General features: G+C 39.0%; 1 protein-coding gene across 2 annotated transcripts in view; it reads left to right on the top strand.

Moving 5' to 3' along the window:
- MAP3K15 (mitogen-activated protein kinase kinase kinase 15) overlaps nt 1-13,248 on the top strand; it is an 81,867-nt gene that overhangs the window by 61,184 nt on the left and 7,435 nt on the right. For both annotated transcript variants that reach the window (XM_002193331.6, XM_072934423.1), the window contains 6 exons: nt 2,042-2,175; nt 2,776-2,903; nt 4,630-4,760; nt 5,083-5,188; nt 7,556-7,713; nt 10,888-11,071. In XM_002193331.6, the coding sequence (XP_002193367.6) occupies nt 2,042-2,175; nt 2,776-2,903; nt 4,630-4,760; nt 5,083-5,188; nt 7,556-7,713; nt 10,888-11,071 (841 nt within the window). The remainder of the gene's footprint in view (nt 1-2,041; nt 2,176-2,775; nt 2,904-4,629; nt 4,761-5,082; nt 5,189-7,555; nt 7,714-10,887; nt 11,072-13,248) is intronic.

Raw genomic sequence — 13,248 nt, 5'->3', positions numbered from 1 at the left:
GTCTTGATGGGCTCCACTAATACAGAGAAAACAGTTCTTACTGTTAATAAAACAGAGAAACTTGTTTATATTTGGGGAAGAGGAAGAAATAACCTCCTGCAAAGTGTGGGGCAAGAAAATATGATTTCAGTCAGAATCCTTATGAGCATGTTGTCACCAGGGGTTGTATATTTTATATATAAACTGCAGTCTAATTTTACAGCTAGGAAGTATTTTGAAGGAGTGTGAATGTTGCAGTTCCTTCAGCCTTGGAGTATTCACTTCCATATATTGATATGAGGAAATTCCTGTCACTTTAAGAATACCTGCAGTACCCCAATTGGGTAATCTAGAGAACAGATTCTGCCTTATAGAAGGTCAGATATGAACACTTGTTTACTTGTACCTACTGGCTGGATTTCACAGCCAGTGGATCACTTATTCAGATTTTTGGCAACCAGAGGTGGTTTATTCAATATTTGTAGCTGTTGGGACGAGAAGAGGCAAATGTAAAGTATATACATATACAAGTATATACAAGTCTATTAAACTGTCTACTAACTAGCACTGAACTCTAAATACCAACAATTTTCATGTATCATGGGACCCAGACTGGAGAACATAGGTTTCTCCACGATAATTAAAGGGTTGCCTTAGGACCAGTGTGTTGCAGATGGGGTTACTGCCAATCCTAAATTCTGCAATGTGACTGCTGTCTTTTTTCTGCACAGTTTTCTGTCATATGATAGCTGTGAAAGCTGGATGTGCTCCCACCAGAGAACCTGGCAAATTTTGCATATGGCGTTTTGGGTCAGTTATGCCTATCGTATAACGAGATTATGTTGTGAGCCGTGAAGTGCTGAAATGTGGTAAATGGAGCTGTGCTAAAGCTGTGCCTGCTCCAATTTAGTTCCACTGAGCAGAATATGCTGTTAGGAGAAGTGACAGACGGGTTTCCTTTAGCACATGCCATACAGCAGCATGAAGCTTGCCATCTTTGCCGAGGTGAAGAGGGGGAGTGTCAGTGACACATGGACACTGCAATGTGAAATTGGAAGGCACATCAAAGAAATTCTCCAAGGCTGCATTCTGTCAAAGAGTTACATTAGACAACTCAGAAAAAGTAGACATTGACAGAAAAGTCTGTAGTTATGGCCATTGTAAAAAGTTTTGTTGTTTGTTCTTTCAATAGGAAAATCACATGAGGCCACAGAGAATACCCTGCAGTTTTCCCATATGGAACATCCTCTTGGATGTGGGAAGATACTAGGGGAGATCTGTGTACCCCTGGCAATATCCAAGACTATGAAATTGTCTAGTTCCTTTCACCCTGATTTGAGTAATGATGTGCTGTTCAACCCAACTTCCATAAGAAATTTAGTTTTATATCATGTCTGGGGTACGCTTTCATTAAGCATGATTCACTCCTTTAGAGCAGGAGAGTTCTGTCACAAGGTCACTATTTGAGGTGGTGTAAATTAGTGTAACTTCACTGAAGTCAGTGTATCAGCATTGAGTTATTCAGCTGGAAATATGACCCAGCACGTTTTGGCAGCAGTGAAAACCACCATTATATTTAATGATTCATTGACAAGATGAACATCTTTTTCTGCTCTTTGGAAAAATCTCATAGTGAGAGGGGATGTCCTGGGGTGACTATATGGTCTGATTACTGTCTATTCATTAAGCCACTGGTTTCAAAATTTTAGGTTATGTTCCATATATTTACATGTTCTGAAGGCTCTATCAGCATTCTTAGATACAATACATGAATGGGTTCTTTTGGCAGCAGTGTTTCATTGAATTTGGTTTATAGGTATGTTCCCTGTTTTGATGAATGCATCTTTCTCAAAGCTGGTTAAGGAAAATTGTATTACAAAGCAAGTAAGATGGAAATGTTACAAGTTGTGTAAAGCATGAGGCTGGTGGGTAACCTGCTGTCCTACAGCTGCACTGCAGCAACACCTTTGTGCTGTGCTAAATTTGCATTAAGGCTCTCTGTAATGTCAAATGGTAGTGATAACAATTTCTGTGCTACTTTTTTTATCTTTTCTGCTTGCAGTATGAATATGATTATGATGAGAATGGTGAAAGGGTAGTTCTAGGGAAAGGTACTTATGGAATAGTTTATGCTGGAAGAGACCTTAGCAACCAGGTCCGAATAGCCATCAAAGAAATACCTGAGAGAGATAGCAGGTAAGACCTAGTTCATTGTTATATACACACTGTGAACAAAATGCAGTTGTTTTTTGAAAATTTGGCTCTTCTTAGCATGTGTTTCTGTGTGGTTAGTTTATAAAATGCCAATATACTGAAATTCAATTACTATTTCCTCCTACTATCCAAAAGTATATTTTTGAGAATAAAGACTTTGTATTTTGGGGGAAAATACATGTTATATATCATAAATATTACAGTTTAATAATCTGTGTTTATATCTTACATTCCAGGAGACATTGGTTTTAGGTTGCAGTTGTATCTCATTTGTATTCTTTTTGTGGAGGGTGAAAAGTAGGAAAGGAGCTCTGAAGTCAAAGGCAGTGCTATGTATTGATACAGAAGACACACATATAAATTCTTGGAGGGCATGTTTCTCCACCAGAGTTCCTCTAAGACCTGTCTCTTTACTTTTTTGGAATAGGGAGTAAATGACACTGCATTTTAAGGTAATGGATGAGATGTTTGCTGAGAATTTAAGTGGTATCCCTAAAATCCATTCTCTTGTCAAACTAGCATTTAAGCAAAGCCTAGAATAAAATAAATAATCATTGGGTTTTTTTTTTCTTTTTTTGATAGGTATTCTCAACCTCTTCATGAAGAGATAGCACTGCACAAATATTTAAAGCATCGGAACATTGTCCAGTATCTTGGATCTGTTTCAGAAAATGGATACATTAAGATTTTTATGGAGCAGGTGCCAGGAGGTTTGTATCATGCTGAGTTTGGTCTGCCAAAGGAAAAGCATTTGGGACTCCAAACTGACTGAAAGGCAATAGATAGGCACTTAATGTGTTTGTGCTCTCTGTATGGCTTTTCTGTTGGGACATTAACTGTATAAGTCTTTTTCTCATAGAAGGAGTAGATTTGAAGAGTATAGGTCCTAGTACCATCTCCCCTTTCTATAATAATTCTAAACCTAGAGAGAAGTCATTAAAAGTATTTGGTTTCAAGTACTCTTGTGTTAAAATATAGTGGAGTTAGAGCTGTATAGTCCATTGAGCTCAAGTGTCTGAATGATGGCTGGAGCTTTCAGTGTAAGTTTCTCTTTGAGCAGTAACACTGATAGAACAATTAAGTACTGTTATTAACTGCTATGTACAAAGGACTGCTATTCCCTAGGTAGATGAGAGATTAAAGTGAGATATGTTCCTTGCTCATAATTTCCAGTTTCACTCCTCCAGCCTTCTCTCCTGGAGGAAGAGGATGTGAAATCACTTTGTAACCTCTCTACTTTGTTTCCATCTTCATTTTGCTATTTACTCTTCAGTGTCAAGGATGTGTTCAGAATGAGTTTTAGATTTTGCATTAATTTATTTGCAAAGTAAAAACAGAAATAAGAAAAATCAGGGGAACAGTTCAGATTTTCTAAGAAATGTCCAGACAAACATTCAAAGTGTAATTAAATTCATCCAGGGCATTTAGGGATGTAGGGAAACTATTTTGCTTTTGAATCCTTGTGATCTTCTCACCTGACAGCTGAGACACTTTGACCTGCATGACGCGTGCAGATGTGATGGAATTATGCCAACACTTCCACTTGTTTTCCCACACTTGTTCACAGTGTCATCTAGTGTTGTTTCCTGTTCATATATGCACAGTAAAGAGTGCTGTGATTACTTGCTAATGGCAAGATATTACTGAACCAATTTAGATATTTTAAACTCTGTCAGTCTTAAAAAGGAACCAGCTGTTCAGATTATACAAGATTCATTGAAGAAACTTTACTTTAGAAAGCTGTCGGTTCCTTCAGCTGAATTTTTTTGGCCTTAAGTAGACCTACTCTACTTAGTTTATTTTGTGCTGAATAAGCAAAACTGTTCTTTATTTTGCCCCATGATTTAAATGTTTGTGTTATTTAAAGATTAGTTTTATTAGAATTGGGAATGTGTAGATGGCCCATCTCCTACTCTGAATATCCATTCAGGGTTTTATTTCAGAAGTTTTCTTTCCTGTCTCTGAATATTGCCAGAAGTTGATGCCATATTTGTAAAGAGAAGGCTCTTCTGATTTAGATTCTACCCTGCCTGCCTCAAGAAAATCAGCTTGTATTTGCCCATATCTGTGGTTCATGAAATACAATGTACAACATGGTAGACTGTTACCTTTAGTCCTTGTTTCATTATGGAGTACAATGCTGCTAATTGCAGTCTCAGCAGTTGTTACAGTGAAGTGACGGGGATGGATGCAGCTCTGTCACAACATTTATTCTTCTTGTGGGAGTAGAACCTGACCTGGCAAATAAGAAATAACCAGTCCAGACCAACAGCAAATTATTTGCTATGAGTGATCTAGCAAGAATTAGGCTTAATCATAGGTACTGCTTTTTATTTATATTAGGATGCTGAGCAAAGGCTCCATCCAGACTTACCTGTTTCATGATAGTTTGGGAAATTCGCTACCTTGATACACTTTCTTCTTAAACTCCTGTAGGCAGCCTCTCAGCTCTCTTAAGATCTAAGTGGGGCCCAATGAAAGAACCTACAATTAAATTTTACACCAAGCAGATTCTGGAAGGCCTCAAGTATCTCCATGAGAACCAGATTGTACACAGAGATATAAAGGTAACTTTTCCTTTTGTGTGTCTTGTTTGATTTGCTTTTTATCTTTAGTTCAGTTAGTTTTGCTTTAATCTGAAGTAGAATTTTTAATAAGATTTCATGGAAGCTGAAAGCAAAAGGAAAGCATAACTCCTTCTCCTGGTGCTCCTGGAATATTGCTTTGTAGAAAGGTGTATTACAAAGATAAGTGCAAGCTTGAAGTAGTAGTGAGATTGAGAATCTGTATTTTTCTGTCTCCCCCTCCCTGTTCACTGCCTTCCTCTTTCCCCCTCTCCTCTTCCACCTTCACCCCCTCCCCTCCTTCTCGCTCCTATCCAAACCACAGGGGGACAATGTTCTGGTGAACACCTATAGTGGCGTGGTTAAGATATCCGATTTCGGTACTTCCAAACGGCTGGCAGGAATCAATCCATGCACTGAAACATTTACAGGTAAGATTAATCTAGCAAAGTGTGTAAGGGTTTTCATGACAGGTTCAGCATTGGAGGCAAGAGGCTCTTTGGCTTAGTGATAAAAACACTATTGGGTCTCTGTTTGCAGGGCCGAGTAAATGGGAGTGTTATCACCATAACCATAGGCTTGATAGCTTTCCTGACTTTTTTTTTTTTAATTTAACTCTCTTCCTTTTACTTTATGAGGGTAAAAGTTTTTCTTTAGAGTGTTCCTTAAGTAGCAATTGGTTTGCAATTAAACCTGGAAACAGTTGAATTTAGCAACTTTTTCATTTAACAATCTTGGTACTAGTAACATGCACACTTTCTAGATGTATGTTTAAAAGTGCAGAAAAACAAACTCAAGCTTAGGACGTTTTCAGATTAGACGTGTTAATTATAAACCAGCCAACTGGCTAACAACAGTAAAAAGAACATTTTACAGGAAAATTTTAGGCTGATGTGTTATACAACTGCTTTCAATACAACAAGGTTTTAAAGACTTGTAATATTCAGGGAAAACAGAAATCGCTGAGCAAAAGGGGATACTCCACATTAAAAAATTAATATGTGGTCACATAGTTTCTGTGATCAGTGGATGTGGGTAACATAGTATTTTTGCTTGTTACATGGCTTTATGCAAAGGCTGATATCACAAGCCTCTTTCTTGCCTGCAATTTAAGTAAATGGTACACAGACAAAGCCATTAGTCATGGATGGCTTCAGAGTGGAAGACAAAAGATAACAAACTTCACTTAAGTGAAAATCAAGACTTCCCTTTACTTCTCTGGTGGTGTGTCTGCAGCTCCTCCAGCTTTCTTACAAAGGAAGCTGTGAAAATAAAATTAAGGTTCTGAAGTAACTTACCTTTCTTAGTTATTTTTACTCATTATCTCATTATTACTCGTTTTCATTCTCTTTGCCTGTATTTTACATGTTCCTCAGTGACTTTTATAGCAACTGATTGTCAGTAGAGACGATATATAGAGAAATGATATCTTAAGAAAAGTCTCCATACCATAATAAAAGGAGGTAACTCTTTCCTTATGCCCTTCTTCTTTCTTCTCTTGCAAATTTTCAGCCCAGTTTGTGCCTTTGCGCTGTAATTTGCCATGTGGCTAAATACTTAAGTCATCATTTTGGATTTAAATCAGTAAGCATGTAGCTATACCCCAGAGGACCTTAAAAGGTCCTTAGCAATTTGGGTTTTGTTCTTAACGCAGTACATAAACCGTAGATTTTAGGCATTATGTAATAAAATGACATGGTTTGAAGAACAAGACTTCTGATGGTTTAAACATTACATCCCTCCATTCAGACACAGCCTGAGGGCAACACTGTGGCTTGAACTTTCATTCTGCAGCAGTCACATTCAATGAACATATGATACCCTTGTATCTTCATCATATGTTCATTACTTGATAGTTCACAGCTCTATGGCAGTGTAGTTTTATTGCATTCCTAAGAAGAAAAATAATTTAATTTAAAGATGTCATAACAGAGCTGATAGAAATTCAGGCAGAGAAAGAACTGTAGTGTTCAAAATACACTGAGCATAGAAAGGTTTCTGCTGGTGGTGGTCTTCACTCTTCCTGTAAAGACCTCATTACCTGTGTTAGTGAATGGTTCAATAACAGTGATACCAAATTGACCGTCTTGTATTTAATTATTTACTGTACTGTTCTTTATCAGTATTATTACTAGTATTACACTCAGGTTGTCTACAGGCAGGATCTTATCTTGTCAATCTTTTTTTTTTTGTCAATAACTTTAGAAATTCTAACCGGTTGGTTTTTTGGTGTGGGTTTGTTTTTGTTTTGTTTTGGTTTTTTTTTTTTTTTTTGCTAACCTTGGATTCAGAAGTCCCAAGCACATCCAAGGCATCCTGGAATTCTAGACAAACTGTGATGAGCTGTCTTAGTTATTGCCCTGTATTTGCAAACCTAGATTTTCAAAGTAACTGAAATTCCTTATCACTTGTGTTCTCATTATTGGTAAAATATGAAAAATTATTCTCATGAAGACTATCTGTCATTTCTCAGATTTTGCCATCTCTTACATGCATAATCTTTAAAAGTTGGTGTCTGCAAATATTGGATGTAATTTTATTTTCTGGGGAAGCTATTGGATTATGTGGTATATAGACTTTCAGCATTTGAAACCTGGTGTTAGAAAAGAGGGGCAAAAAGATAGTTTTTAAAAAAGATGCTATAACAAGTTTTTCTCTAGTTTTCAGTGCTGATGTGGGAGATAAGGTATTTGGCTAAATAGATTGCATTTCACAATTTTTAGCTTGCCGAGTGTTGTGTTAATTCTCCTTAATAAGAATTAAGAATATACACTTGACTTCTCTTTTGTCCTGACCAGGGACCTTGCAGTACATGGCTCCAGAAATCATTGATAAAGGACCACGAGGATATGGTGCTCCTGCTGACATCTGGTCCCTGGGCTGTACCATTATTGAGATGGCAACAGGCAAACCTCCTTTTCATGAACTAGGGGAGCCTCAAGCTGCAATGTTTAAAGTAAATACAGCTTTTTTGCTTTAGAGTTGATGAATTGTCAATTATAGCCTCACTTCATAATATTAATTGGTAATAACATTGTCTTACATGGGTTGTTTTGTACAAAGCCATAGTCTGACCTGTGTTTTTAAGTCTTGTTGAAAGATCCTATCCTTCTCTAAGCTGCATTGCCCTAGGGGGTGATCAGTTATTTTTGTGCTGGAAATAGGTCATGACTCAGAGCAGCAATCTGAAAAATGAGTGAAGGCTTATGAAAACTAATATCCACTGTGCTACTTTTTTCATCTCCTATTCTTGGTTTATGATTTCCTTCTTGTAACCAGTCTCCCCAATAATGACAAGCAAGTTATTTCTGCTCCTTTAAGTAATTTTTGTAAGCTTCCTTCCCAAAGGAAAATGTTTTAAAGACCCAATCTCTGCAACAGGGATGCAGGAAGATGTGGTGGAAAGGGCAGGGGAATAGCTCTCCATGATTCCCAGTATGTATTAAAGGAGTAAAATACTCTGTATTTTGTATTCCAAGTCCTTCAGGTCATAGCCACCTCCTCAGTAAGCTGTTGTCTCTATTGCATTGTTTCTCTTAGTGCATCTGTTTTCCAATGCAAAAATTGGAAAATTATCCAAATTATCCAACATTTATTATCCAAAACACTTGGATAATAAACGTTGTTTAAAAGTTACTTGTTCTAGCTTTGTAACTAACAGAAGTGTAAGAACTATGGTGTGTCAAATAAGTAAACTGAAAAATTTTGGTTCTTCCATTGACTTGCAGTAGACCTTTAGGAAAGCACGTAAGTTTTCAGTTATGCTTGAGAATTCTTATTCTTATAGTGGGGAAAATATCCCATCCATAAGTCAGCAAACTGCTTTAAATTACCAGTGTTGTACGTTTTTTGTGTATCTTGTTGAAAGCCACTTTGTGAGCTTAGTATCATCATTAAATGCAACCATGGTGGCAAAATCAAGTCTTTATCAATAGATATAGAAATCTGGGCTGCAGTTCAGCATGACGTGTAATGCCATACGTCATACTAGACCTGTGATTTATCCCATGAACCATGCTAAAAGGCAAAAAGGGGATGATTATGGGTTTTGATACACTTATTTCAGTGGTATAATAGGTCACCTTGGTGCTGTCGACTTGTGGCATACCTCAAAAGAAGCTGCCTGGGTGAACATGGTTTGGCTCACTAATGCTTTCCTGAGGGAGCCATGGAAAGAGACTATTTTCCATATCACTGTAAATGTCAGATACAAGTCTGTTGGCAGATGCCTTTTAACCTTATGTACCTGGCATGTAGTTGTGACTGCTCAGTGAGTTACACATCTTATTTTTCAGCACAGTTTATTGAAAGCTTTTAGCATTCTTATTGCAGACTGTGTTAATTTACTACAGGCAGGCATTTGGTTTTGTTTCCTCTTTCTTGGCTCTGCTGGGATGTATTTGGAATTGTGTCTTGCTAGACACCATATGTTACAAACCATGTTTTCTTCTTCTGCGTAATGAAAGCAAGCAACCTAGAAGCTGGATTTGAAGCAGAGTGACTGCGTAAACATGTAAAAAGAAGTCTGGAAAACTTTTAATCTTGAACTTTTGAGGTCCCCACCTCCACACATGAACGTTCTGTTGTGCATAGGGCAGGTGAGGAGAGGGAGGGTTTAAGTCTCCCTGTGAAGTCACTTTAGAAATTGTAAATGACCAAAGAGTTGGACAAAGTAGAGAAAAGGGGCTATAGTAAACCAAGAACTGGATAGGTCCTGGCTGGGAGTGCATTGCATGATATTTATTCTATGAGCACAGAATGTGTACATCTGTGTCTGTGTGAAAAGAGTGCAAACAAATCAGATTAAGTGGAGACAAAGTACACTTGTGTTGCCATAGAATTTGCAGGTGGTTGTGATGAAACTTACTCCCCTTGAGCAACAGAGATGAAGATAAGATCAGAGACAAGCTTTCAAACTTCCTGGTCCTGGTTTGGAATTTTTCTAGATTTTTGCTTAGTGCATAAGAGTGAAACCTGGCACCAGAGTGCTGCCAGTTTGTGACACTGAGTCTTAAATGTGCTCAGGTCATGGTTTGGAAGGCCTTAAAGCCCTGTTAGCATTTTATTACTGCACTGTCATTCAAACAGAAGCAGGACTGCTCAGCATGTTTTTCTTCAGCTTGTATTGAAGCTGAAGCAGTATTGTGAGTACTTAATAGTGCCACAGTGTGTTAATGCAGCTCTGTAATTAGATTATTTGAAAGCAGATGGCACTTAACTGCTGGGCTGCTGTCTCCCTTGTGGACACTACCTTTGTGCTTGTTCTCCAGGATGTATTTTGTGTAAAGATGCTGAGACTACAAACAATAATCTCTCCAGACATGTGCATACACATGGTTATACAGCTGTGGCTTCCAAACAATTCTGCCAGATTGACATTAGAGAATAAGAAGGCAGTGGGGAGCTGGAAAAATCACTGGGGAACAACCTGTAGGGGCACATTTTTCATTACTTAGAGACTTAAAAGAGACTCTTTTAAGTAATGACTTAAAATAAGTCATTACTTAAAGAATGGTTTAACAAGGATCTTGTTAAACCTTTGGACATAATGTAATTTTCAATTAAATAACACTGAAAGACTCAGGAAGACACCTGGCCTAAGAGGGGGGCTGGTGCCAAGGTCTGCCAAGGTCAGTGTGCATATTTGTGCAAGGACATTTGTCAGTGGCAGGAGCAGAAAACAGCCTCAGGCTGTTGGTGCTAGAGGAGGAGATTATTGCTGTTCTTGGGCATGAATGTGCTGGAGGAGTCAGCAGCAGAGACACAGCTCTGAGCAGGGGTGATAGGAAACCTGTGCAATAGCTGGAGGGTTTGTGGCTGCTCAGAGAAGGAGTATTTGAAGCACTTGTTGTCAATAATGCCCAGATACCAAGATTGCCTGAAAGCAGGTGATTATTAGATACATCCATACCTTGGCATTTATGTAATACCACATGGATATTTACACCATGCTTGCCAAGAAATAAAACAGGATTAGAACCTTGTTGTCATTTCACTGCTTTGTGTGGGACCTGGATCACTCCTTTTCTACAAGAGTCAGGAGAAGTGTGAGCTGTACTGTATTATAAGAGCTTTGGCCCATGGTCTCATGGTCTCCATAAAAATAATTAGTATTTGTGTTTACTTGCAGGTTGGGATGTTTAAGATTCATCCTGAAATTCCAGAATCAGTGTCTGCTGAAACAAAGGCCTTTATTTTGCTCTGTTTTGAGCCTGATCCTAGTAAACGTGTTACAGCATCAGATTTGCTCAGAGACTCTTTCCTGAAGCAAGTGAACAAGGGCAAGAAAAGCAAAATTGCATTCAAGCCTTCAGGTAAGGAATTATCAGCCAAATTCAAGTCAACATCATCATTAAGTGTTACATAAAAATTGGAATCATTAAGCACTTTCTTTTGCAAAGGACATTTCTTGTGCCAGGGAAACAGCAGGAACTCAGCTATTAAAAATGTCTGTGATTTTTGATTATACGTATTTAAATTTAGTAATTCCCAGAAAATAAAGTGCATTACTTATTTTGTATTTTGCTTGCTGAAACCTCCCAAGGTAATTTTTCCTCTCCCCAGAAATAAATGCCTCATTTGTAGTAAATTAAAATTAGAAGAGTGACATTTGACAAGGACTTTCCAAAGCAGTTCTTCCTTTTAGATTCGCAGTTATATAGACTTCAGAGGTCTGAGTTTCATGGAGTAGGTGTTTGACACCTGAAAATATGGATATATTAGGTACTTGGGTCAGCATTTTCAAACTTGATACACAACATTGAAATTTGGCACAAAGGTGCTGAAGTAGCTGTCTAGTGGGTTGTTTTGTTTTATCTGCATAGCATATTTCTTCTCCCCTCCCCCCAAAAATATCAGCCACTTGCTCAGTGATAAGATAATGAACCTTAATATAGACCTCAGATAAATAAATATGCCAAATAAATAATATGTTTCAAAACAGGGAAAGCCATTGGTCTTGCTGCTTCTTTCACCTGTCTGCACACACACACACTCCCAATGCAAATTGAAGTTTTTCCTATTTGAGCTTCTTCTCTCTCAATAAATAACTTTTGTAAGAATGGAATTCAGAAGGGAACAAGTGGCCAGGAATTTATACCATCTAGCTGAATTGTTTTCATCAAGGAAATGGGCATTACCTCTTGTCCTGAGGGGCACTGAGAACGGAACTCCAGTCCCTGCAGTGACACTGGGATAACAGGAGAGCTCCTGCTGCTCAGCCAGGGCAGTGGCACGCAGGAGCTGTTGGCATGCTGTAGCTCTCTGTCCTACAACAGTCTTCTCTCGTGGCCTTTCAGCTCTTGAGGATGTCTTCCTGGAAAAATTGCATGATGTTAGAAAGTGCAGAGCTTGCCTTGTTAGCAGCCTTAGGAGCAACAGGCCTTGTCAAATATCAGGGCAGGTGCACCCCTCCCTCCTCCTGCCTTCCTCCTTTCTTCTCTTCTCCTGCTGGTGAGGTTATGGAGCTGGTGCTGGAGGGAGTGAGCTCAGTGCTGGCCATGGATATGAGCAGAGTGGGCAAATGTGAGATCTGTGCATTGGGTAAGGAGAGGGAAAGGCACCTGATGGCATCTGAGTGTGTGATTCTCCATGCCAGAGCTGGGGACAGCTGTGTTGGCTGCTGCAGCCGTCCCCAGAGGAAGTTTGGTGGTTCCAGGTAGATTCTGGCCCAGCAGTTAGCACAGTCCCAGCTGCAGCAGTTCACCATCTTCTTCCTCCATTGTTTATCTCGCCTCAAATTTCTTCAGATTTGTCCCTATCTTTCCATCTCATCCCTATCTCTTTCTTTCCAGTAACAAAGGCAGCCAGAACAAATCTCAGCCCTTACTCTTGGGACAGCAGCTCTCAATTTGCTGTCCTACTGAGATACCTTGCACCAGGTTTCATGAGGTGACATGTATTGCTTCATATCTGCGACTGTTTAACCTCAGCCATTTGAACATCAGTCATGTGCCATGGAGTATCTCAGAGCTTTCTGAACAACTTTCAACTTCTAGCTCTCTTCCTTCCCTCACCTCCAAGAATTTTTAGTGACAAGCATCAAAAACTGTAGTCATATTTTAGCTCCATGGTTATGTTCACCTTGGGTTGAGAGAACTTTACCTTTCCTGCCACACAGCTGCAAACTGGCAATCAGGATTACAGCAAACTCTCAACATCTGGGTTGGTTTGGTGTTTTGTTTTGTTTTTATTTTTTTCTTACTTTTAAGATTAATTGGAAAGGGACAAGAGATTTCCTTCAGGCCAGTGCTGAGAGGGAGGGTCCTTGCTAAGGGCAGGGGCACATGTGAGTGAGGCAGATATCTCAGGCATGGAGAGGGAAATTTGATGCCAATTAAAGGCATTAAAGGTGATGAGGGCACATAGAGTGCTCTCTGCTTAGAGAGACGGCTGTGGTGGAGCAGCAGATTAACCTCTTGGTTCCTCAGGCTCTTTAAACTGCTCATATCCATTTGAGCCACTTTGTAGGGCCAGCACCAAGGGGGGACTG

Source organism: Taeniopygia guttata, chromosome 1 (genome assembly GCF_048771995.1).
Source record: "Taeniopygia guttata chromosome 1, bTaeGut7.mat, whole genome shotgun sequence".
NCBI lineage: Eukaryota > Metazoa > Chordata > Aves > Passeriformes > Estrildidae > Taeniopygia > Taeniopygia guttata.
This window is presented reverse-complemented; position numbering and strand designations above follow the sequence as displayed.